This window comes from Xiphias gladius, chromosome 4 (genome assembly GCF_016859285.1).
Source record: "Xiphias gladius isolate SHS-SW01 ecotype Sanya breed wild chromosome 4, ASM1685928v1, whole genome shotgun sequence".
NCBI lineage: Eukaryota > Metazoa > Chordata > Actinopteri > Istiophoriformes > Xiphiidae > Xiphias > Xiphias gladius.
The window spans coordinates 13,152,509-13,178,609 of NC_053403.1; the positions used below are offsets into that span (position 1 = coordinate 13,152,509).

General features: G+C 44.8%; 2 protein-coding genes across 2 annotated transcripts; both read right to left on the reverse strand.

Moving 5' to 3' along the window:
* Positions 1–266: 266 nt before the first annotated feature.
* Positions 267–11,079, reverse strand: LOC120788778 (acetyl-coenzyme A synthetase 2-like, mitochondrial). The gene is made up of 14 exons (XM_040124888.1): positions 10,550–11,079; positions 10,230–10,326; positions 9,939–10,138; positions 8,685–8,860; positions 7,926–8,078; positions 7,360–7,507; positions 6,720–6,857; positions 5,599–5,691; positions 1,928–2,040; positions 1,308–1,434; positions 1,044–1,171; positions 771–834; positions 558–679; positions 267–464 (listed from the first exon to the last, which is right to left on the reverse strand). The coding sequence occupies exons 1-14, from the start codon at positions 10,860–10,862 to the stop codon at positions 288–290; spliced, it is 2,049 nt and encodes a 682-aa protein (XP_039980822.1). The 5' UTR covers positions 10,863–11,079; the 3' UTR covers positions 267–287.
* Positions 11,080–11,497: 418 nt separating this feature from the next.
* Positions 11,498–17,832, reverse strand: LOC120789127 (visual system homeobox 2-like). The gene is made up of 5 exons (XM_040125638.1): positions 17,403–17,832; positions 16,608–16,698; positions 15,759–15,882; positions 13,568–13,748; positions 11,498–12,368 (listed from the first exon to the last, which is right to left on the reverse strand). Exons 1-5 carry the CDS (start codon positions 17,830–17,832, stop codon positions 12,049–12,051), a joined length of 1,146 nt encoding a protein of 381 aa, XP_039981572.1. The 3' UTR covers positions 11,498–12,048.
* Between the last annotated feature and the right edge of the window lie 8,269 nt (positions 17,833–26,101).

The window sequence follows — 26,101 nt, forward strand, 5'->3', positions numbered from 1 at the left end:
CAGTAGATAGGAATGTTATTACTGCTGTGTAAAATTCTGTTTTGTATAAAAAAAACACACAAGGTTTTTCTGTTTTTGTAATTCCCATCAAGAAAAGAGTACATCTGTGGACAATACATATAGTTTAAAAGTTGTTTGTGTGATTTGATAACATTTTCATATTTGCAATAAACACTTTAAAATCTTTGTTGATACACAGGCACAGGTCGGTTTAAGTGAAATGGAGAGTACCGTTTAAACATCACTTTCGTGTTCCTCTTTAGATGAGAATGTTGTCAGAAAACACATCATCGTGGTTGCTGTTTACTTAAGAGGTCACGGTGGCCTTCGATGATCTCCTGAACTACTGCAGGGTCATCCAGCGTGCTGAGGTCTCCCAACCCGTTCAGCTCGCACTCCACCACCTTCCGCAGCACCCGGCGCATGATCTTACCGGAGCGTGTCTTTGGCAGACGCCGGACGAACTGTGAGGATGACCCAAAAGAATCACCAAGTTACTAGACACAAGTGTAGTCTTAAATGTGTTTGAAAATTTAAAGTGGCTGAAACAGAATTACCTGGATGCAGTCTGGACAGGCGTACTTGGCGATCTTTTTAGATACCATGTCGTTCAGCTGCTTGGACACGTTGGCCTCTTGGACCTCTACACTCTTTTTGAGCACCACAAAGACATAAACACCTGACAAAGCATAGAAACGGAGAACCCTGCTGTCACATTCTTATCCATCCTTGCGAACTACGTGATGTAGGGGGCAAAATGTGTTGCTCACCTTGTCCTTTGATATTATGTGAGTATCCAACGACAGCAGATTCAGCCACTGACGAACATTGATTCTGTTACAGAAATAACGATCAGGATCGCATGTACATGTCATGGTTTAAAGTTTAATTGCTTGAGTTTTAGATGAAAAAATGGCCAAAAAACATAAGTCTCCTGTTCTAAACTTCAGGGGAAAGGACCTAAAAATGCACTTTTATTGACACTGAAATTACTTAAACACCTCAAGTTATTTTTTTTTTGTTCTGTTTTTTTTACCACTTACCACTACATCTTCTATCTCTGCTGTCCCAATCCTGTGACCGCTCACGTTAATGACATCATCAAGGCGCCCAGTGATCTGGTAATATCCTTCCTGGGATCGATAGGCGCCATCACCGGTAAAGAAATAACCTAGGAGAGGGATTTTAGAGACTGTTCACTGACAATACGAGATGGAAAGTCCACCAAAAAATGGGGGGGAAAGTAGGGAAGTACGAAAAGAGCATAACGACAGACACTGTTTGTCCTTGAACGTGTCGTACTGTACCAGGGTAAGGCTGACAGTAGGTCTCGGTGAATCTCTGGTGGTTTTTATGAATCGTTCGGGCCATACCGGGCCAAGGCTGAGCTATACACAGAGCTCCAGATGTGTTGTTGGAAGTCACAACGTTGCCCTGACGGAAACCAAAAGATGGTCAATGTTTAGTGGAAAGTGGATGATGTGCAAGAGAGGAAAAATGGACAACAAAGTAAGGGCTGACTAAACAACTGATATAATTACGGCAAGTAAGAGCTCTTGTAAGAATGTATTATTGATATTTTAGGAAGTGTATTAATGCTGTTTGAACCCTGTGCTCTCTCAATGCTTTGAGAGATCAGCTCAGAGACACCACTCCAACTGTCCGCACAATCTGTGCATTTCAAAAGCAAGACCAACCGCAATAGTCTCTAAGTAGTGTGACAGATTTTTTTAATAGGGGGTTTGGCACGCACAGGATGGGGCTGACGGGTGGGAGCAGGGTGGGTATCAAAAGTGACACAGCTGGTGACTGTTTTATAATCCTAATCTGACCCTCTCCTCTGGGCCGTTCCCAGCCAGCCAGCATTCGCAGGGTGGCGCACACACACACACGCACACACCCCCACACACAGGGATGAGCACCATACCTCAGTGTCCATGAGCACTGGCTTTATGCCAAAGAACGGCCTCATAGCCATTCCCGGGACAATCTCTGCGTCTGGGTCCGATGGCCTCGGGGCGATGCAGATGCCACCTGTCTCTGAGAACGCAGAGGAAAAATAAAACATTAAATGAACCACCATATGTGCAAGCATGCATAAAACTGCTTTTTTTAAAAAATCTACTGTTTACACAGAAAATGTCTGATATGTTCGCAAAACCAGAGGATGACTGAACCTGCCTAGACTCATTGTGACAATTTTTCATAGAACAACCCAGGAACCAAGAAGACGGGGGGTAACATGAAACAGGGGTCCCCAGATAGAAATAAACCAGTGACATATATGTCTAAACCACCAGGCTGCCAGGACTCAACACAAAGACAAATAACTACTGCGACCGGGGTTTTAGAAATACTGAGGTCATAAGTCAAAGCCCCACAATGTGACTCAGCCTGTAAAATACTTACCATATGTTTGTTTAAATTGCAGAATCCCTACAGGTTGCTAAAACCCAGAAATTCACACAGCAATAATGAGGGCACTCTACTGAGGAGACTCAGTGTTCCTCAGTGATTGCTGTGGCCCTCTGCCAAAAATTCAGTTGTTGAGTAACCTGAACAGACCAAAGTAGTTTGCAGACTAAAGCACTTTTTTTTTTTTACTGAGCACTGGAGATGAAATGCAGAACAGAGTGGGGACAAAATTAAAAAAGGACAGAGGAGAGAGTAGTAGAGGGAGGATGGCAGAGCCAACTAACAGTCTGTAAATCTAACATAAGCCCTTCTCACTGCTTCAGATGTAGACTGTGGACTTGCAGCCACAGTACGTAAATCAAATGCAGTTCGGTTTTGCCTCGCCTCAGGGGCTCTGGTCAGTCCTCCTGGTGGTGTTGGTGGCAACAGTGTCGGAAGCAGCAGAGGGGACCCGATAAAAAAAAAGTAGGACACAACAGATGATCCCACAATAGCACTAGCAACTGGCGTCCTGCTCAAATCAGCTCTAACTATGAGAATTCTGGACCAAAACAACCCCCGGAGGAGCCTCTAGGGACTCGGACTAGCTCAGCATTCGGGAAATAGAGTTATTCCTTTTCTTGCTTAGAGGTTAGAATATTGGTAACACACTCACGGCTGTCCGTTCAATATGAAGTTACAGCCAGCAGCTGGGTAGCTTATCTTGGCACGAAGACCAAACGGGGGAACAGTTAGCCGGGCTCCTAGCTCACATTTTGTTTACCCTCTGACAGAGCCAGGCTAACCGTTTTCCCCCCGGTTTCCAGTCTTTATGCTAAGCTAGGCTAACCGGCTGCCGATCGTAGCCCTGTATTCAGAGAACAGCCACGAGAGTGGTATACATCTTTACATCAAATTCTCAGTAAGACAGTAAATTAGCATACAGTATTTCCAAAAAAGGCAAAGTTTTGCTTCAAACAAATGCTCAAAAAGTAAGAATTTAAACATTTAAATATAAAAATACATTTTTTGCTCCTCCTCCTGCATCCTCTCACCTCTCTAGTCCTGTATGATCCAACATGGAGGCCGTATGCCAACAGTGGATCAAAATCAAATTTTCTCTAAACCGGCTACTTGCTCCCAGATCAACCAAATGGCATTTATGAATAATGCCACTTAGTCCTAATTGGAAACACTGGTCCAGGAAAATAACATAACAACATAATCCTTTTTACTGAAGTAGGGTATTTGGGTCATATCTGTGTCTGTAATTCTCAAGCTCATGATGCTCGGATGTTTAATTATCGTCAATTAATTATAGATTTCTGACATTTGTATGGTAATTAAAGCAGCTCTGCTCCATTTGGTCATTACTCAATCTAATTTGGAGAGACTGAGGATGAAACACAGAGTGTCAGTCGGGCCCCGCGTTCATCCGCAGAATTGATTTTTATCAGCGAAATCAGCTGATTTCATACATGTTGTAATGTCCCATCATAAGCTGCTTTAATGGAGGAATAGTGGTTATTTTGTGGCGACGTCACTGGTTAGCACAGGGTGAAGGACAATTTTGTTGTGCCCGTTATGTTGTGTTCTGTTTCACGCCCACTGCAACTACTGCAATTGTACCGTCGCTGCAATGTATTCTGCCACAGCTTAGTCAGTCACGTTTACACTATATAGTTTTCTTTTTCCCGCTGGTATCTTGTGACGCAACCATAAATGAGGGAAGAAGATATCAAGATAACTCTAAAGATAAAAAGTCTGTCTTATTTTCTGTTTCTGTGGTCAATATGGGGACAAACTGAAGAACAAATGTAAATTTTTCGTGGGTTTGAGAGTAAGCCAGGCTACAAGCCGCACCGCAGAGACTCATCTGATAGTCGGAAGTTTATAGAGCGGTCTGAGTCTCTCCAGATGGCCGTGAACCATTTTTTGTGACGTGGCTGTTTTGGCAGCTGCGGTCATAACAGCTTCAGTCTACAGTCGAAATACATCCAACTGGCTTCTGTGAGCATTTGACTAACAAAATGAAAACAAGGATGAAATTATTGCCCCCTTTCTCTACATGGTGTTGGTGTTGACTGTTAATATATATAGTATTACGATAAAAAGTTTAAAGCTGAGAGCTGCTCACAAAACCAGACATTTAACTCTGAGAAGAAAACATTTAGTTTGATTCGATTTGATTCGAGTCCAGAGGAGAAACAAAATTTCCCCCACGTTTTTTGCATGTGTCTCCGTGTGTGTTTGTGTGTGTGTGTGTGTGTGTGTGTGTGTGAGAGGGACAGAAAGTAATTTATGTGTACACACCCATGTACTGTAATATTTTGTATATAGGTGCACACACGACCGCATTCTTGATTTTATCCAACACTGTTATTGTTGGAGGGACGGAGCAGACTGCTTTCCCCTTTAAGACCGACTGATGGGCTGTTACAGGACTTGCAGACGTGGCTGTGTTTGAGGAAGAGTTCAGGAACTGGCCGCCCTCTGTAAGACTGTAAGAGTAATCAGTGCAATGCAATAGAATGCACTGTTTACTTGCAGGGCAGGGAGAATGGATCCAGTTCTTCCAACAATGATGCAGCTGACAGCAGAAATACATAGCCAAAAGCCTGAAACAATGCAAATCCAGCATTTGACTAAACAGTTCAGCATCAAGCATTCAACACAGTATCCCTAAAGCCAAATAACTGTTGTAGCACATGTATGAAAGCAGTACTTAGTGTTGAATTTTTTAAAATGATGAGCCGATTGACATAAAATAAATGACTCAGTTTTAAGACTCACGATTTGCTCATTACGGCTTCTCATACGTAATAAAACTCTTTGAATTGAATGACGTGGCAGTAAATATCTCTGTAGTTTCACACAGAGAGCTGGACTTTTTTTTTTAAATGAAAAAAAAAAACAAAACGCTTTCTTTAGCTGTACCTTCAGCCTGAAAATCCGACTGATTTGCCATTACATTTCACTTCATTCATTCTGTGTAAATCGCAGACATATCTGAGATGTGGGCAGTGATGAAGAGGTCGTCAAACAGGCCACTTTACGTGTAGTGTCTTCAAATGTGGAAAAGGACATTGTAGCTCACAGAAATCCCATCCATTGGTCCAACCAACTGACATTTTCTGTGACAATTTTAGAAAACATTTGTACCAGCTGCCGATAAATTCCACACATCAGTGCGCTCACGGTTACCTGTTTGCCACCAGGTGTCCACCACAGGACAGCGGCCGTCCCCGACGACCCTGTGGTACCACTCCCACGCTTCAGTGTTGATGGGCTCACCCACTGGACAAACACAGGGACGGCTTCAATCATATAATGCAGTCGTATATTGTTTTTGTCAAATGCATAGTTTATTTACAAGCCAGTGCTAAAAAAAAAAAAAAGAAAGAGAAATCTGTGTTGGTTATTAGAAGGGTTTACATTCTTTACGTTAAGCTTTGTGTTATAAGTTCAGCCCAATGTTTCACTGTAACAGTTGTACGGGATGTTTATACACTGTGTTTGCGTGTCTGTGTTTTTTCCTTGTAGTGTGCTGGACTTTGCTATGGACACTCTGGGTTACTGAGGCATGTTGACATACCAGCCAGGCTTAACTTCCAGTATACTTTAAGTACGTAACGTGTGTGTGTGTGTGTGTGTGTGTGTGTGTGTGTGTGTGTGTGTGTGTGTGTGTGTGTGTGTGTGTGTGTGTGTGTGTGTGTGTGTGTGCGTGCGTGTGTGTGTGTGCGCACTTTGAGGAGAGGTATTCCTCAGGTAAGTCTCTGGTACATGAGTGTACATGCAGTGTACTTTTACATGTGTATTGCTGTATAGTAGATACTCTGCCAGCTGATTTACATGACACCTTGACTTGGACAATTTATGCTAAACACACGCCAACCTGTCCAAGTAAATTAAAAATTGGATACTAAACATAGCCCTAAAGTCAGCTGTAATAGTGAGGATGACTTATTATACCCCATCCTTACATTTTCTTCAACCCCTTCCACCCAATTTGCAAAATCTGGGCAAGACTGTAAATTCTGAGGGAAGGTGGAGATGCACTACATCACGTTTATGGATTTGTATTTTAATTAAAAAAAAAAACAAAACTCAAACACCGAACAAGGTGCAAAGTAGCTCACACAGATAAGCACGGTTAATGTAATTAAACTGTAGATTTGTTTCTGCTCTTTCTGGTGATCTGTTCTTGCGATGTTGTTGCATCCTCAGAGCTAAGTATCATGTTATAAACAGGTTACGAAAAAAAAAATTTCCTATAATGTTGGGCCATTGTGCACATAGTAGTATTTTCAGATATCCAGGCCTACCTGAGCCCAGAGTTTTGAGGGTGGAGCGGTCGTATTTGTGCACCCACTGGTCTCCGTATTTGAGCAGCAGGCGGATTGCTGTTGGAGCCCCGTAAAACTGGTTAATCTTAAGTCTCTGAACCGTCTCCCAGTACCGTCCTGTGAAGAACAAAAAAAAAAATGAAATGCCTATGTTAGCACGGTCCAAAGAGATACGCCTACGTGCACTGAGAAAACACTGATAATGTAAAACCACAATCAGAAGTTGAAGATTGGAATGGAACAAGAGCCCGAGAACAGAAGACTTTGACCCTCAGCAGTGTTGTCGAGATCAGTTTCACTTTGACGGTAACAAGCTTTGTGGGTGTGCTCACACATATTAGGACCGTGGTCCTGACTCCTGTTGGTACAGAACTTCTAATTATAACATGGATGTTCTTGGCCACGTTCAGGTTCAACTGTAAACGGTTATTTATAGACGGAGCCACGTGCGTGCAGACCTGCTGATACAATTACAGCTAATAAAAATACCCTATGACAAATTGGAAGGTTCGCTATGTAACTAAAGGGATTTAGATTACTTGTAATGTAAGATGAACTTTCTCTTACTATGAATGTACCAACCAGTCTGTTACATTCATACATTTGCTGGAGTTCATACCTGGGTCAGGGTAAATGGGAGTGCTCTCAAACAGGACAGTGGTCCCCCCGTTGGCCAGTGGCCCATATACACTGTAACTGTGTCCTGTTATCCAGCCAATGTCTGCCACGCAGCCAAACACATCCCCATCGTGGTAGTCGAAGACATACTGGGGACGAGAGGGAAGACTGATGACATGATTGAAATAAAAAAATAAAAAAAAGGAAGAAGTTGGAGAAAAAAAATTCTTGTATGCTCAATATCACTGTTCAGAGATCAGAATATAGTACCGACATCCCTTTTATACTGCTAAATGACCCATTTAAACTTTACTCGTAAGTAAATATAAACATATCTCCAACTCCCTACATTACATAAATGCACAAGGTTAAAACTAGAGAACCATTTTAATGAAAGTCCTCTGTAATCTCCTGTGAACAGGCTGACATTTCCTCTACAGATGGCCAGGCACTGGATTACGGATCGCATTTTGGCCGTGCAAGGCCTTCACTGGCATCCCCCAACTATACGCTGCATGACAATAAAGGTAAAATCAGCAAGACACCACATGTGGGGCTTGACATTACCCTGTGGGTGAGTGCGGCATACAGCAGATATCCAGCCTGCGTGTGGACGAGTCCTTTGGGCTTCCCCGTGCTGCCGGATGTGTAAAGGAGGAACAAAGTGTCCTCGCTGTCCATGGCAGCTGGCTCACACACCACGTCCTCCTTCAGCATTTCCTGCACAGCGCGGTGAATTTAAGGGATTACTTGCAGTCAGTAACCGCAGCATAGTAATGGGACCACAACAGAACAAAATTTGTCGCTTTTTCTTGCGGAAACATCATCTCTTGTTGAATGACAGATGGTGTGCAACACATGCGGTATAACCTTTTAAGACGCTAGAAGACAAACCAACGTTTTAAAAGGGATGTAAGAAAAAAATTAAGATTATTGCTGAAATGATTAAACGATTACTTGACCGAACATCTCGGCACGAGGTCCATTCAGCAGCTGTTCTGGAGCTTTCGATCACATTCACATTTCAATCTTTCCTCTGTTAAGGAAGATCATGTGATACGGCTGAGAGCTCCAGAACAGCTACTAATGGACTGTCACGTGCTATTTCAAACATCAAGAATGGACCTTTAATCGCAAAGATTAGTTGATCACTGAAAATTAAACAACAACAGTTGCGGTTAATTGATTAATTTTTAAAGTGATGGATCACGCAAAAATGCCATACGTTCACCGAACATTTTTTAAATATTCATTTATCTGGTGAATAGTGGCTACTGTTGGCATTAGGATCCTAAGTGAGTTCCGATTTGCCTCCGGCTCCCTCACCTCCTCCATGTGGACGTCCCTGGCTGTCATGACAACCGGATTCTCTGTTCTCATAGCAACAAACACCTGCTGTACTGCCGGGCAGCTCTGGACCGCCGTATCCACCGTCTTCTTCAGCTCCGTGACCTTACCCCCTCTGACGCCCTGGTTCACCGTGATGATGGTGCTGGATTGGGCTGAAAGTGTGATGCATAGGAAAATCGGACCGCTGACACAGAGGTCTTCATTAGACTCAACTCGTTTTTTTAGTAAACTCTGATGAAGCACCGCTTATCACTTGTCATCAGTCAGACCTCTTCTAATATTTAAATCTGCCCAAACTATGCAGTATTTTCATACTGACACTGAAATGAAATTACAGTGCATATTGTGAAAGGGGTCGCTCGGAGAATTATCACCTGCAGCACTACTATGCAGCTCCTCTCGGCTCTATGCTTTTTTTTAGCATCTTTCAGCTCATTGTTTTGGTTTTACGCCCGCAACTTAACTGTTTTGGTTCACTCTCACTGCTGACGTCAGCGTCATTTCCAGGTGCATGTTTACAATATTTTTTATATCAGCGTTAATTGATTTTTTTTTACCACTTGGTGGAAGCAGAAAAATAGACCGTAACATTATCATATCACCCGTAATTATCACCCCTATAAAGTTGTTATGACAAAAAATATTACTAAGCAATTGCTAATTGCCATTCCGGAGGAAACACAGCAACAGGAGCATCCATTTGAAGTCATGTATTTGTCCACCTGGCAAATGTAAGTCCAGTACTCAGTCTCCTCAGTTGTTGATCTTCATTAGTTAAATCTTGAGGGAAATGTCTGTCTCCTTATTTGCTAAAAGCTCGAACATGTTCACTAGCTAGTTACCTGCTGTTTGGTGCTGAGCAGTTAGTGTATATTTGGTTTTGCAGCACTTTTTAGTTCAAAACCGCTGCCTGCTGCTGCTGGAAACGATGCTAATGAGGGATGGTAAAGTTGTGGGCCGTAAAAACAAAACGAGGAGCTGAAAGACACTATTAGAAAGACAAATCTCCATAGAGCTGAGGGAAACTGCGGAGTCAGGAGATAATTCTCTACGGGATCTTCACTACATATGACCCCTTTCATGTAGTTATTTGATCCATTGTTAAAATAAAAATACTGATTAGGGCAGATTTCAAATGTACAGCGGAAATCCGACTCCAGACTCACGCTGTCAAGTAAATCGCTGTTTTCTAAGTCTGACAGCATCAGCAGGTGGGTCACACTGTCTCACCGTCTCTGATTCGCTCTGCGAGGGCCTCCGCGCTGAACCCGGCAAACACCACGTTGTGGGCCGCACCGATACGGGCACAGGCCAACATGGACGCCACAGCCAGAGGGCAGGGAGGCATGTAGATGGTGACACAGTCCCCCCTCTTCACGCCGTGCCGCCTTAACAGGTTGCCCACGCGACACGTCGTCTCCAGTAACTGCCTGGGGTTGGGGATACCAGTGGACTACACTGAGGTAACTGAAGAAGGAAAACACACAAACACGTAGCCTAGACTAAATCTCACTGGCTGACCTGTAGGTGACCTTGACCTCTGACCCCGGCTCATCTCTCTCCCAGATCAGAGCCACCCTCTCAGGACAGGTGTGCACGTGGCGGTCCAGGCAGTTCACTGCGTGGGCCCATAAAGAAAACACACACACTTTCATCCACCTAGACGGACAATGTCTGGTTTTGTGTGATGATGCCTTCACTGTCTCTCTACGCCTTCTATCCTGGATAATTGTGGCCATAATTACTCTCTGAATCTGAGTAAGCTTATTATAATGATCAAATCTATTTCCAAAATGCAAATTTAGGGGCCACATTCTAATAAAATGTGAAGCTAATCTTACCGGACACATTCAGCTTTCCTCCCTCAAACCACTTAATCTTGCCTCGGCTCAGGTCACAGTCCTGGACCGTGTGGAAAGGACTGATCCAGCTCAGCCGCTGCCGCGCCACGGCGGCCCAGAAGCCCTCGCTGCTGGCGACGGAAAACTCCTGCAGCGCCGAGCGGCTCGACACTCCCTCAAACCCGGCAGCCTCCGGCATGAACGCCGCCGTGTTACATGTCCTTGCGGACGGAAGGTGGAAAGAGAAGCCGAAGATCCGACGGCCGAAGGAGGAAAGGACGCACCTCGACGCGCAGCCACCGGGCAGCCACATAGTGACAGTGACCGCGGCAGTGTTCAGCGGGATCTGAAATGTCTGCAAAGCATTCCCGCAACTTAAACCACTGTAGGAAGTTACCCCAGCTCAAATGAACAGAAGCGGAAAACCTGGAAAGTCCGAAGAGGAGGAGTGGGGCGTTAAAGGGCGGTACGAAGCCGTGTGTCGACAGATCAGCTTTCTGGGAAGTGTGGCAGGCTTCAGTTGCAGAAGTATCGCGTAGAAACCGAAAGTAAAAGTGAGAGTCTTAACTACTGGACGCAGGAGGCCCAGTCTCAGGCGAGAAAAAACATTCCACGTCGTGTAACGTGTCAAAAAAAACAAGCTGCACGTACATTAGTCTGCACGGTGACGCTCAAACATAGTCCAGACTTTAAATAGTAACTTTTAATAGGGCCACAGTTACATTTATACAAAGACAAACACAGACAATTGATGTCAACTTTACATAATTGTACAGCCTTTAACTATTCAACATTATTTTTAAGTATGTACATCACAATTGTTGGGACAGCTGAGGGAGAACAAAAGGTGGAGCACCCAGCTGCGTGCGTTTCAGTCACCCCCCCCCCCCCCCCCTTGATAACCTGTCACCACGGGGAAGGGTCAGAGGTCGCGGTCAGCTTCTACGGAACACCTCTGGAGCAGGTGCAGAGACGGTGCGCTGCTCGACTTGCCCGCCGACAGGAGGGCTTCCACGCAAGCCAAATGCCAGCTGCCGTGTCACGGAGCTGCAAGGTTAGCAATATGTTTGAGAAATATATTTTGACGCAGCTCCATGTCAGAACATTGTGCCTAAAAAAGGTAAAAACATTCCAGTTCTTGAGCCTCCTTCATGTCCCCTACAGGGACATGAAACCGTTGTGCAGTACTGGTTGGCTGTGGCAACATTTTTATTGAGAAAGAACTGATCTATCGAGGACGAACTGATCTGTGGTTAAACAGAGTTCAACGGAGCCAAATAACCTTTTAGCGAATCCCCAGTTCCCTGACAGGTAAACTTGAGCGAAGAAAGTATTTACGATCACAGCATTTGAACAGGTTCAGGCGTTTTTGTTTTTTTTTCCCCCCCTGCCGAGGTTCAACTCGGCCAATAAAGCCAGACCTCTGCCACTGAGAAGCGTTTGCAAACTCCGCTCTGCAGATATTTTGCCATCAGTCTGTTTCCTGCGGCCCCTCCTTTTCAGTTACTCTTCTCCTCTGCTGTTTCTGGCTCCGCCACCCGATCGCCAGCTTCCCCTTTCTGTGTTCCGTGGCCGCCCGTTCTGTTTGAGGCTGTCCCGAGCATCTTGGCGCTGTGCTCCTGCGCCCTCGCTCGCAGTGCGGCGATACTGTTCTCCCTCAGCTCCTCTTTGGAGATCGGGGAGTTAGTGTCTTTCCTCTGTTGCTCCGCCTCCCCCTCCATCACTTTGTCCGCCGGTTTCTCCGGTGTGGGTGTTGGGGTTGCACGGCACGGCGTGCCAGGAGGAGCGTGTGACGTTTCCACCGACTTCTTGTGCATACCTGGAGAGAGGAGACATCATTTTCAGTAAGGCCTTGCAGAGGAAGTACTAATATCTGTCTACGGACCCACAACATTAGACCATGTGTGTGTGAGGGTGTAAATACTGGTCTTGCTGAGTATCCTTGTCCTTATCTGTGGTTTTGGTGCATTCAATTGATTTAATATCTAAAAACGGAAAAGACAGTGATGAAAAGTAACGTAATTTAGCTCCCAAGTATGACATCTTGTCTTATAGTGAGGTGTTTGACATTGGAAAAGGAGTGCGAAAGAGAGAGGGGATGGATGTAGGACATCTTATTCAATTAGAGTCACCTAATTGATTTAAACTAATCGATTGACATGAGGCAAGGGAGGAGATTTGGTCTAATCTGTCCTGATGAAGTGGGATTATCACTGTATCGACTGCTACCTTTTATTGACATGCAGACGATTTTATCGGCTCCGGACGCGAGCAGGGCTTAGCTGCCACTTCCCGTTGTCCTGCCTCTTCAAGCACAACTAGAAAAATAAACTTGATGAAGAAATGCTCAGTTCCTGTAGTAATGTCGAACCGAGGGGATTTCTTTGGACACACAGGCTCTCATTCTTGCAGCCCAACTAAGGGGCTAAAGTTACCGAGACAGAAAAAAAAAAAATGGAAAAATAAAGATCGGTTTCAGCCAGGGAGACAGCCCGGATCAGGCAGCTTTTACAAATAGTCTAGCCCCTGGCATGCCAAGGAAAATAACTCTGCAAGCCAAGCTAACTAAAGCATTTTCACATTTCTACTTCTCCTTTATACCAAATGAGTCAGTGTCTTTGGGTTTCGAGGGACTCACAGACACCCCAGGGCTACTTCCAAACATTTTTTTAAAAAAGCTCAGCGATGGAGGATGATGCCACCTGACTGAATACCTTATCACCAGGCGTGTGTGCTCTGAGCAGGCTGAATAATCTGTGTTTTGTTTTTTACTGTGTCAGTTACAAGCTCAAGGGACAGCCGAGGTGGAGGGAAGGACCTTGCGCCGTGAGCGTTGCAGGTTTGTTTTTTCTGCCACAGAGAACAATAGAGGACGGGACCTCTTTACAGCACCGAACAAACCGACGCGGCTGAGTCGCTTTATCATTTCCACCTGAGATGCTTCTCTCTCTCTGTCCACCCGGAAACCTCTCCCGGGCCAACACGTAACAAACCCCCCGGGCTCTGCAGCGAGCTTACCCAGTAGCCACGGAGCGTACGAGTCCGTGATGCCGTCCTTGGCAGACTTGAGGATGGACTCGGGCAGCGGGATGGAGTGCCGGACCATGGCCCCGTACAGGCCGTACTCTGCCATCACGCTGCTGCGACCCCAGCACTTCTCCCTTTTCCTCCACTTGGCCCTGCGGTTCTGAAACCACACCTGGAGAAATGGAGGTCAGACGAGGATTTAGATTAAAAGTCACTATCCTGTATGAATATTTATTCTTCTGACCGACCAAAACATACAACCTCGGGCCACCCTTCACTTATTTTTTTTCTTGTTTCATTTTCGGATGTTTGACCTTGAATGACGTGCGGAAGGGTGCGCGTGCAGAGTTTGACACCGGACGGGCCGTGTTCACATTAAACCGGCTGCGCGGGGGGGGGGGGCCTCGGTGCTCCCCTTAAATCTGATCAGGATTCCGTGAGCCTCACAGCTGTGGGGCCCAGGCACGGTCCGATATCTGACTTACACCCGTGCGACGTGGAGACCTGGGGGGCCTCCAGTGCGCATGCCCGGAAAACGCACTTTTCAGCAAAGCGGGAGGCGTCTGGTGTCCCAGCGGTTGAACTTTTTGAAGGGTAAAAATGTTTTCAGAGTAACCGACTATGGAGAGAAGGAGTAGATGTCTTTTTTTTTTTTTTTTTTTTTACGAGATATCCTGCTTTAACCTTTTGTGTAAAAAACATATGAGAAAATGAAATTATCTCTCAAAGTAGAGTATTTCTATATCTCTCAAGGCGTGTGCGGAGGGCAGCTTTAATGTATTTTAAAAGCACTAAGAAGCTTCTCATGTTGCAACTGACCACAGCTTCCTTTTACTCTCTCGTTGCCAAACGCCTGCTGTGTGTACGGTAAAATGCAGGAGCCCCCCTTTCTTTTTGTGGCCCAGTAGAACAACGACATCTGTTGGAGATGAAAAAACGACGAGGCCCAGTTCGAGGAGGGGCAGATTCCGAGAGCTCGTTGCCATGGTCCCGGTCTTGCTCTTAACTCCGATTTCTGCGTCTGCGTTGGCACGCGCATGCCGTCGCGGGCCCAACATGTGAGTATTGTGTGATGTCGAGAACAGGTTTTATAACACACAGCCCACTAGATTTGGTGTCTCATATTCCTATTTAGAGGAGTGTTGTCATTTGTCACTTGGGTGAAGGTGTGTGCGCGCGCGCGCTCGTGCACGATTCCCCTTCTGGCTCCTCACGTGCCTAAATTGATTTCCGCCAAGCCAGACCTTGTAACAGCCTAAGGAAGCTCGTGAATATAGATGAGGAAAACAGGGAAAAAAAAAAAAAAACAAGAAGAAGAGCATCCTCAAATGGCTGAGGAGGCTGGATGAGGTTGTAGGGAATGGTGTGTGTGTGTGTGTGTGTGTGTGTGTGTGTGTGTGTTTCAGACCTGGAATTAAAAGCGATCAAAGCCGAGCCGGGAAAGCTATTCAGGTAGATCTGATGATAACCTCCATCTCATAAAAAGATGGGCCGCAGATGAGCAATCATGCTTTTTGACAGCAACGGTGTGAGCGTGCAGGAAGCGTGTGTGTGTGTGTGTGAAATGCTTCCCGCGAGAGGTGACCCTAGGGGCGAAGAGGCTGATTGAAAAATAAGTTAATTTCCAGGCCCGATCGATGGGAGACAGGCGCTCAAATACCACGGGAAATTAAAATGCTCGCAGCAGCCAGGCGGAGCCCTCCGCTCGGCCGCTGACCGCTGCTAATTAATTTTCGGTGTAGTTATCGTTTCATTTCGGGGCAGCGGCCCGCCCCCCTCGCAGGCGAAAGAGGTGAGAAGTTTCTCCTCAATTAACTCATTACACCGAGAGGGTGAACTGGCTGCTAATGTGAGATGCAGGAGGCGTGGTGAGGAGGGAGGATGGAGCCGATGACCGGAGGCCCCACCTGTCTGCCTGCCTCAACACTCGCTTTTTGTGTGTGTGCGTGTGTGTGTGTCTGTGTGTGTGTGTGTGTGTGTGTGTGTCTGTGTGTGTGTGTGTTACAAATCTGTCTTCATCACTCTGTAACCTGAATTTGTGGTCACGTGCAGTGTGACTGCGGGTAGCCCCGACCTTGATGCAATGTTAAAAGAATCAAGAAGCATCCTCGGGACGTGCAATGTAAGACAACCACAGAGCCATGGACACCCCCCACACGTCTGCGGGTCCCCTCCAACGCACCTGTATTCTGTCCTCGGGGAGCTCGGTCTTCATGGAGAGCATCTCCCGGGCGTACACGTCGGGATAGTGAGCGTCATTAAACGCTTTCTCCAGCTCCTCCAGCTGATAGGAAGTGAAAATGGTTCTGCAGACAAAAATAAAAAAAAAAGGCAGAACACACGAGAGTAAAGACCGTTAAATAGATGCTGATTTCCACAGAAAAGCTCATTTTCATATTTTCACATTGGCCCCAGATGAGTCTACAACTGAAATCGAATAATAAAAAGGAATCACATTTATTTTTTCCAGCACTGAATTTGAAATCAAATCGAGATCTTGTGAAATCAGAGACAGTTTTTTTTTTTCCTTTTATGAATCAATTTTAAAACTTGCAAGTAAGGAATAGGAATAACACGAGACAGTTACTATTTTTTCTTTGTTTACCAATTCGCATAGAGAGGAAAAAAAACAACCTCAAATACACCACGTGAATTTTTTCTCTTCACAGATGTTCATTATCGTTCCCAACGAAAAGTGTAGCACCAAGGAATCTTTTCAAGAAGAAAGCACGATTTTTTTCATGATGCTCTGTGTCCTTTTCTAATGGGCAATTTTAGGCTGATTCCATATTATATAAAACCCCATTATGAGCATCACAGAAATGACTGGAATCGAACAGGGACTTTTCTCGTGTTTGTTTCTTTTCTTTGGGATGTCCCCAGTGATGAAACCGAACCAAAGCAGCCTGCGCCGGTGTTACTACAGGGGCCTGATACCGCAGCTCCGGGCCAGACCGGAACATCGTCGGTGTATAAATACCCGGCCACATTTACGAACGACATCGTTCCATACTCTTGTTTTCGTTTTTACCTGTGTCGTCGTTTCTTTCTTTTCTTGCTCTGGCTCAGGGATGATTTTGAGAATTTCTGATCACCGGAGGAGAAGCTCATATCATCGGAATCTGCGAGGAGACACATCAGCGAACAACTTAGATGATAATAATAATAATAATAATAATAATAATAATAATAATAATTAATATTCGTAAATAATAAATTAATTAACTAATAATAATAATGAATTCGTGTAATGCACGAACGAAAGCAGAAAACACTCATGCAGGTCTCTAAAAAAAAAACAAAAGTCTGCTTTCTTGATGTAAAATGGTTATTTCTGATTCTTGAGCGCGAATTTGTCCGAAATGATAGAAATTTTTTTTTAAAGCGCCTATAAAATGAACACAATTAAGTTAAAATAATTATTTTTTGCAAGGTCTCCACTCATTTTTCAATATTTTCCCCATTTTGAAAACAAAACTCCTATAAAGGTGCGTTTCAAAGGGGGAAAAAATATATATATATTCCAATTTAATCTTCCTTCTCAGTTTCTGAGTGAATTTCACTTTCAGTCTCTCCAGTGCCAGTGTTGCTCCAGCACAGGGCGCGAAAGCGTTGACGCTTGCGCTCTTTTGTGTTGGCCTCTACTCGTTTCGCTGCAAGAAATTGCACCTGAATGACTCCTTCGGGCTCGCTTGGAGCGGACACACCGGGCAAAAACTGCGTTCTGCTGTTTTAATAGTTTACCGAAAGCATGTGTCTGTTATCCTCCCCTCTGCATCAGTAACATGTTACCGGAGGCCTACGGCATCTCATTTCAGACACTCACCGGAGCTGGCGGAGTGCTGTGCGTCCATCTGCGCCTCCATGTGCGCCGCTCTGTGCAGCGGCTGCAGGTGCACATTTTGCGCCTCCGACAGCACCTCCAGAAAGGCGGGCTGGCTGTAGAACGGGTGCATGCCCTCCGGTCCCAGCAAGCCCATACCGACCCCGAGCCCGGCGTGGCCGAGGGCCGACCTAGCGGCCAGGACGTGCGCCCTGTGCGGCAGAGCCTCCAGCGGCCGCCGCGGGGCCGCCGGCGGCTCCTTGTTGAGGCCGAGCAGCTCCTGGATCCCAAAGCCGGTGCGCCGGTGCACCGCGGGGGCCATCTTCCAGGCGGGAGGCACCTGCTGGGATCCCCCGTGGTTCGCGCTGGTTTCGGAAGTTGATTTCTGTTTATTCTCGGTGTCTGAAAGCGCAACTCCCTCCTTCCCTGTCATGGCTGTGCGGATTACAGTTTTTTTTTTTAAATTCTCTCTCCGTCCGAGACACACAAAAAAAAAAAAAAAAAAAAAAGCCAGAGTCCCCGGTGCAATGAGCGGAGTGACGCCCCTCTTTATCTGCCTGCCCTCTTCTCTGCTCTGCTTTTTATCCAACAGGCAACAGGCGTCAGCCAATCACAAGGGAGAGGAGACAGCACCCTCGAGTTTCCATCAGCTCCAATGAGCTTTATCTCAGCATAAAGCGAAATGCCTGGCAATCAGATGTGACAGAAGCGATATGACATAGCCATACTCTCGCCCTTCTTGTCAAGAAATTGCCCAGGTCGCGCACGGATTCTCTCCGAGCCACCGACAGTAGCAAGCGGCGTCACCCGTGACAGCCGGCGACCGTCAACCACTTTTGGTGGGAATGGGGCCCAATCCTCAGAGGAGGATGCCTGTGTGTTCAGTTGGATGCTTTGTGTTTATGTCGCAGTTCGGCGCATTAAAAAAAAAGAAAAAACAAAAAACTGGGGGATTCAGGTCTTCGGGCGACTTTGCTTTTTTTTGAGTGGGCGCTTTGGTTCCGACTCCCGACGAGTGAGAGAGAGAGAAGAGAGGGGACGTGAGGGTGCTTCATACACTGAGCGCCGCGTCAAGCCGAAGAAGGGCTCACTTTCACCGCAGCCCCTTCGCGTTCCCCTTTCGCCCATTCATCTGGTCCGGGGGGGGGGGTCGAGCAGATTCCGTCGGAATCTTGTAAAAAAAAAAAAACCTCAGGTTGGAGGAGCATCCGTTGAATTTTGCAAACAGAGACGACGGCGGGGGGGGGGGGTTAGTGGTGGGCAACGAGCGGTGCAGACCAGGACGATCTACAGAGAGAAAGGCCGGAGGAAACTCGCGCTGCTGATCATCGTAGGGCTCGTTGTTGGTCCTGTGTGATCCATTATATTATTTCAGAGTGTCTACAGGTTGTAGGCATTTTGGTACAAGGCTGCTTGGGTGTCATATCAGTAAAAGGATCAACTGAGAGCTGGTTCGATGCCATTTACCAGAAAACCACATCCGTTACATTAAATTAAGGCAGCTAAAAAAGAAAAAGAAAAAGAAAGGATGAGTAAATTAACTACACCCCTGTGTTCATCACCGCCAAATTAATTTCATAATTCTACTTTCTATATTTCGTAATTTCCCATTAAATTTGCCAATAACAAGGCTAATCCACCAAAAAAAAAAAACAATAAACAAACACATAAACAAACAAACAAACAAACCCACACACACACCAGGCCACACTGTCAAGTCTGCAGGACCAACCCCCCCGTCCCCCCTTTTCACTTTGTCAGTGATGAAACTAAAAGCGAGGCCGATAACCTCGCATCAGCCGTTCTCTCCACCAATTAATCCATCACTCCAGCCTCTTATTAGAAAGACAACAAACTGATTGATCCGTCACCAGACTCCAGCTCCATCCCCAGCGCCCCACAAAACCCGCTGTCATTTGCATATTCTAATTAGGTTTGCACAGTCTGCGCATCTGTTGATAGGTTATTAAGCTTTTTTTTTTTTTTTTTTCTCCACCCTCCCATTCTCTGACGGGTCACATGATAAAGAATACAATGTCCCAGTTCAGGGTATTTAGGACACACCGGGGTGGCAATTAAAGCACGAGACGAGCAGTGGCGCAAATGCCGGCGCGCAACGCAGCACCGGGTTTATTTACCTCCTGAGGTTCAGGGACTTTTCGCTCGAGGTCCGATATCAGATACCAAACGCCGTGACGCCGTGACGCGGACTGAAAGTGTGTTCGGCGCGCAAATCCGATTTGGAAAGTGAGAGCAGGGAGCTTTGCGGCTCCCCTCCTCGCGCCCACTTCCTCAGGGTGGGCACCTCGGCTCGAGCTCAAAACCCGCCGAAATGGGAAACGAAGTGGAAAAAACACTTTTCGAATAATTCCGCGAGCCCGATCCCCCTAATCAGCTGTCATTCGATTACCGCGCGGTTTCAATCGCTCGGGGACAATTCGCGGCACGCTCCTCTGGACAGATAATGACGCGGTGGAGAGCTGATGGAGATGAGTGGACGCGCCGCGATGGAAGCGGAGATAGGGTCTTCTCAATGGGGCATGTGGCGACGAATAAATAAATAGAGTAGGTGGTTCCTGCGGGACTGTTTGGCACCCGTGCGTCAGGCGGTCAGTGATGGTCAAACCCCCAGCGGAGTTAACAGTGCGGGGGGGGGGGGGGGGGTCAAATAAATATCACGCTTTATTATTATTATTATTATTATTGTTGTTGTTGTTGTTATTATTTTTAGGCCAAAGGAAATTGAGTCTCTCACGACTAAATGTTACTTAGTTCAAGGCATTGTTTTTGAAAGATTTAGCCTTAATTTGTCCTAATTGTAAAGATCAAGTCTTCACTGTGATGGAAAATGAGAATCAAACGCCCCAGATGTTATTAAAAAAAAACGGGAGAGAGAGAGAGAGAGAGAGAGAAGTAGAGCGACTTAAATTACCTCCAGCATCTCATGAGAAGCTATTAGAGAGACATTTCATTAGAGGTGAATGAATGAAGAGATCAATGCCATACCAATACCTATGCTAATGAGGTTGCTTCGCGCACACACACACACACACACACACACACACACACACACACACACACACACACACACACACACACACACACACACACACACACACACAAATCACATCCCTCCACTTAGATTAGGATGCAGCACGAAACCAATTTTTTTTGCATCAAACTGCGCCTCTCGTCTCAACCTAACTCGTGCGTCACTGGTCTGAAGTCAGGCCCAAGAAGAGAGGAGTAAAATGATCCACAGATCCAGAAAGACTAGAGTTTGGCAAAAGATTTTCGTTTTTCTTTTTTAATGTTTGCAAACGGCTATAAACAATTTACAGGAATTATTTATTGGCCTTTTATTCCTTTTTGATTTTGGTGGTTTGAAGATGTTTACCCAAATGTAACAGTACAGCTCTGGCATTAAATTTACAAGTTAAAAGGACATTACTTAGCGTTTAGAAATGTGAGCGAATGGAGGCCAATTTTCCCTCTTTTCTTTGTGATGTTGATCTCTTTACAGTCTGGTTATAGTTGCTGCAATAATGCTGTGTTTGCCAAAAACAGACAAGCAGGTTAAACAGGAAGGCGTTATATAAAGTTGAAATAAATGAAAAATGAAAAAAAAAAAAATTAAAATGAATGAAAAAACAGTGTAGTGAGGGATAAATGGCAGTGAGCATTTGTTTTATCCTTTGCTATAATTAATGTGTAGCATGATTACATGACTACGCTGGCATGTTTAAAAGTGCAAAAGGCTGCATGAATGTTTTTACAGCTGAGCGTGTCAATGACATCAGTAGATAAATAAAAGAAAAACAACATAAGCTAAAGTTGACAATATGTGGCGCTGGATGACTGAGTGGGTCTATAAACTGAAAAACAAACCCTCTGACTTTATGGCGTCTTTGTCCAGATATTTTCTATCAAATGTATGAATTATGCGTTACAGAACATATCACTAATTAAAATAATTGTTAATTCATGCATTACAGCTCTTCCATTTAAAAATGAAAAAAAAAAACAAATACAAAAAGCTTTGGGGTTGTAACAGTCTGGGTCAGTCATATTCTGGCAGAGTTTCTGAACCTCGCTCAGCTCCTTCTGTCCGATTTAGCTTTTCTCTTTGTTCGAGGCTCCAGAAATGGCTCTTCTAATCTAGCTAATTGCGTTTCCCAGAGCTCGGCATTTAAGATGAAGAGCTGGGTCACCAAACAGCCGTTGATCAAAACATCCTATTAAGGTGAAGACACAAAAGGCTCTCACATCCTAACAATGTGCCACTGGTGATTCAACTGTTTGCTCTGTGGGCACAAAGCATTAATTAGGGCAATAACTTCATGCCATTGCCGTTCTATAGTCTCCATTTCTGTATGAGTGCATCTATTTATGCTCTGAAGTTTGTGGGGGACCCTGACTTGCCGAGTGTGCCACATTCCCCTGTTGCATGTGCAGATGTGTTATTGGCATAATGAGGAAAATACCCCCCCCCCCCACACACACACACCAAAACTTTCTCGACAAAATAATATTCTTCATTGTGGTTTCTTGTAACAAGAATTGACATAATTACTTGGGCCCATTTCTTGTCTAATTAGCAGACTTCCACAGCGGACAGGGACTAGCAGTTAGGCAGGAGAAGGGAATCGGACAGGCATGGCAGTAGCAACACAAAAAGGGGCCCCTGGTTTCAGCGTAATTAGGTGAGACAATGCCCCTGACTGTTTTGAGCCATGGCAGTGGCTCAGAGCTGGGGCCGAGCAGGCGAATGGACGCCCCGTGAGGTACATCTCCCTGAGACCCTAATAAGCCCCTAATTGTCTTTTTTTTTTTTTTGGTTCACATGGGCTGCTCCAGCAGACACGAAGACAGCCTATTCCTGGTCTCCTACAGAGATCGCGGCCCTTGTCCTGCAGAAAGGGAGAAATTTGAGTTGACTCACTAGGGACCTTTACTGTTTGGCCCCAAAACTCCAGACAGCTTGTGCTAACATCCTGTGACAGCCTCCAAAACCTGGAGAGCTTCCAACATGTTGAAAACAGAGACACAGGAGCAGCCGTGTCTCTTAATAGACATCCATGATGTCATCAGTGCATTATTTATTTTTTGGTTTTGCCACTGCCAAGAAACCAGTCTTAAAATCCTAACTTACTAATGACATTTGTATGCAATCATTTCAGACAAATAATTGGCTAAATGTGGTGAATCTTAAAATGCACAAAAGCAAAAGCAGAATTAATTTTTTCTTTGCCACTTTGGGGAAGAGCAATTATCTGTAAACACAAAAGTGACATATCATCACGTTATAAAGTTGATATAGCCAACATGGTACACATCTAGAAGACACGGAAAAACATTATCTTTCAATTGGAGTTGTTTTTTTGTCCACCTGACAAACCTAAGTCCAATATTCAATCTCCTTTACGCTCTATTTTGGTCTTCACCAACTCCTGAGGGATATATCTGGCTCTGTAGCTGCTAAATGCTCCGCTATCTTCACCAGCTAGTTGCTAACTGTGTCTGTTTGATGCCAGGCAGTCAGAGTACAGTGGGTTTATTTAAGCTTTTGTTTTGCTCAGAACAGCTGCCTGCTGCTTGAAACAGGTTGGTGAGAGTGGTGAAGCTGAGCTGAAGCAGTAAAGTTGAGGACTGTAAAACCAAAACAATGGGCTGAAAGATGCTAAAATTCTCTGTAAAGCAGAGGGAAACCGCAGAGTCGGGTGATAATTATCTGTGTGGTTTGTCAATATAGAGAGTGGAAATCTGTTTCCAGACTCATTATCTGTCACTTAACTGCAGCTTTAAATTTAAAATACATGCTTTTTGTTTTTAATACAATGTTATAAAATTCCACGGCGGCGTTTGGTAAAACATTATGTTCACACTACACTGTAGATAATATACGGTATTCATGTTACATGATCATAATTCGCTTCAAAACAACAAGGAGGTGAAACAGCTTCATAAACCCAACACTGAATGGTCATCACTTTCTGTTGTTGGAACGTGCAAAAAGTTACGGAAAAACCAAAACCAAAAACACCCCTCCACATTCAACTTGTTTTTAATCACCCTCACAGAACTGGACTTAAAATCAGATTCATTCCCTGTTTTCCTGCAGCTAAAGAAAACCCTGAACCACAAGCAGCTGGGCTCTACAGGCTGCATTTCAACACTGTAGGATGAGCCTGTTTAACCACACACACACACACACACACACACACACACATATGTTTGAGGCCACTTCTAATGGCAGGTGGTGCTCAAAAGACTCAATATTTCATAATTCGCTCTCTCTAACATCCCCTGCAGTCAAGGCCTCACCGCTCAGAGGAACGTCAATTCGATGTGCCCTCACTCCTTTAATTAGCTGTCAATTAGTGCAAATGAATCAACTCTTCGCCTAATTAAGCAATGCCACCAGGCAGCTCCCATATACAGGCCATTGTGTAAGCAGCATGAGAAAACCACAGCTAGCAAACTCGTTTTGGATCACGGGTGCAACTCAACGATCACACTGACACACTGTGTTCAGGGACCTGTGTGTGTGTGTGTGTGTGTTGTGTGTGTGTGCGTGCACATCTATGCAGAGTATAAGGGAGGGTTGAAGTCACACACACTTTATGGCAGCGCAAAATTATTTATCCCGAATCGTGTGATATTTTACGCACCAGGCTAGAAGCTTTAACGTGCAAAACAAGCACAAGCAGGACATTAGTCCACTTTCCTAGTTTTAGATCACATTTCCGAAAACACTTACGTGCACATGCACACAAATACTGTACAAACACACTCTGACGTGAGCACTTAGCCCTCCATTTAGGCCTTTAAACATCTCTAATCTTCTAATCCCCGAAATATCTCTTAGCTTCATGTTTGAGTCGGGTCTGCGGATTTACCGCAGTGCAGCCTGTCCTTTACTGAAATCACTTCATCTCAACAAACATGTCACTCAAGGCTTTTCCGTTTTTATTTCTGGGTGACATTATTGAACTCAAGTGTCATTTTAGGGAATATTTTTTTCTCTATTAAGATTTAGCTAAGGGGACACACCTGTGAATTACCTGTGACCCCTTAAAATACTTACGCTTCTCCAGTCAGACTATTTTATGTTTCATGAGAGAAGATTTTTTTTTTTTTGACTGTGAAATCAGTTTCGATTCCATGTGAGTTCCCATGATTTTCTTGGGATTAATACCCTGTGTTTTCCACGCCATTCCTCCCTCTTGCAGCCTCAGACTGCAGAAAGTGATTTTAACCATGCAGACCACATACTTCATTTACAGTCGGAGCGGAAAATGTAATCTCTACAAACATCTGTTCACTTCTGACTCTCAAGACAAGAGCCTAATTTTTGGCTTGACAAGCTGTTAAGTGATTTTTTTTGACTGCATCAAATATTGGCACCACCTTTTATTTAAGTAAAGTTGCCTTTAGCACATTGTTATTTTTTTACAAATGAATTCAGAGGTCATTTAATTTAGTTTCTACATTTGGACCTTTTTGCCGTAAGTCGTTTTTGAGGTCGCTTCATTACTGAGAAAACACAAAACATGGGGCCTCCATTTTTGTGTTCTGATGGGCTATTTTACATTCACACAACATACACGAGACGATGAAGATTGACGAATGAAGCAAATCTGTTAGGGTGTTACAAAAAGGTCAAAGGGGCGACCTGTGAAAATATCTGCACCTCGTTGCGTTTTTCTGTATGAAGGCTTCCCTAACATTAAGTGACCGGAACAGTTACCGGAATAGTTAGTGATGAAGTTATAAGTAAAGAAATATCACATATTTCTCAGGGAATGGCTGCAGAGCTGTAGCCAGGATTTCATATATACTGAGGTCATGAGTCAAAGTCCACCCAAGGTACAAAAGAAATCAAGTGCTTTTGCAAATTGCTTTTATTATATTGATTTTTTTTTCATATTTTTGTTAATTAAAATTTAGTATTCATTCTTCCCGGGAAACTTCCCAGGAAATGCTTAGGGAATTACAGACCTGTAAAATAAAGCACTGCCATTTTATCTAACAACAACCAAGCCTGTAATTGGGTTGACTCCTAATTTATTAGAATGTTTGAGAGGACCAGAACCAGGAGAGGAGTCCAAACCATACTTCAGTGGAGGTCACCAACCCCCCCCCCCCTTCCAGTGTTTCTGACCATCTAGAACGTGTGTTGATTCTCCACAGAATGATTTAGAAGGTATTTGCACCCACAGCTGTGAAAGTATTTCCTTTTCTATAGGTCTTGTTTTTAGGTGGATCCCTTATGACTGGTCTTTTATTTACCAACTAAAGAAATTGACACGGTTTATTAATTTAGTGGCGTGCCGGGCTCCCGGCGTCCCCGAGGAACACCTTTTTGTTTGTGTGTTAGTGCTTCCGTTGTGGCAGTATCATATGTTGTCTGTCGGTGCCTGTCTGACTTGTCTCTTGTATAGGATTTCTAACTGTGCACGGGCAAACAAAACTAGTTTCCCCCTTTAATCAAGTTCATCTAATCTACTCTAAAACCTGTTTCAAAGCCCTGTGCTCAGTGAAAGGAGGGGAAACCTGGTGACGTACCTCAGGGCTGTCAAGACCCACAGTTTTGCCCTAGAAAACACACAGGACGTGTCCTCAGCGTCCTCCATGGCGGCCTAGAGCTTCATTTTGTCTGTAAGCGATTGGGAAAACATGCTAAATCAAACACTGGGACG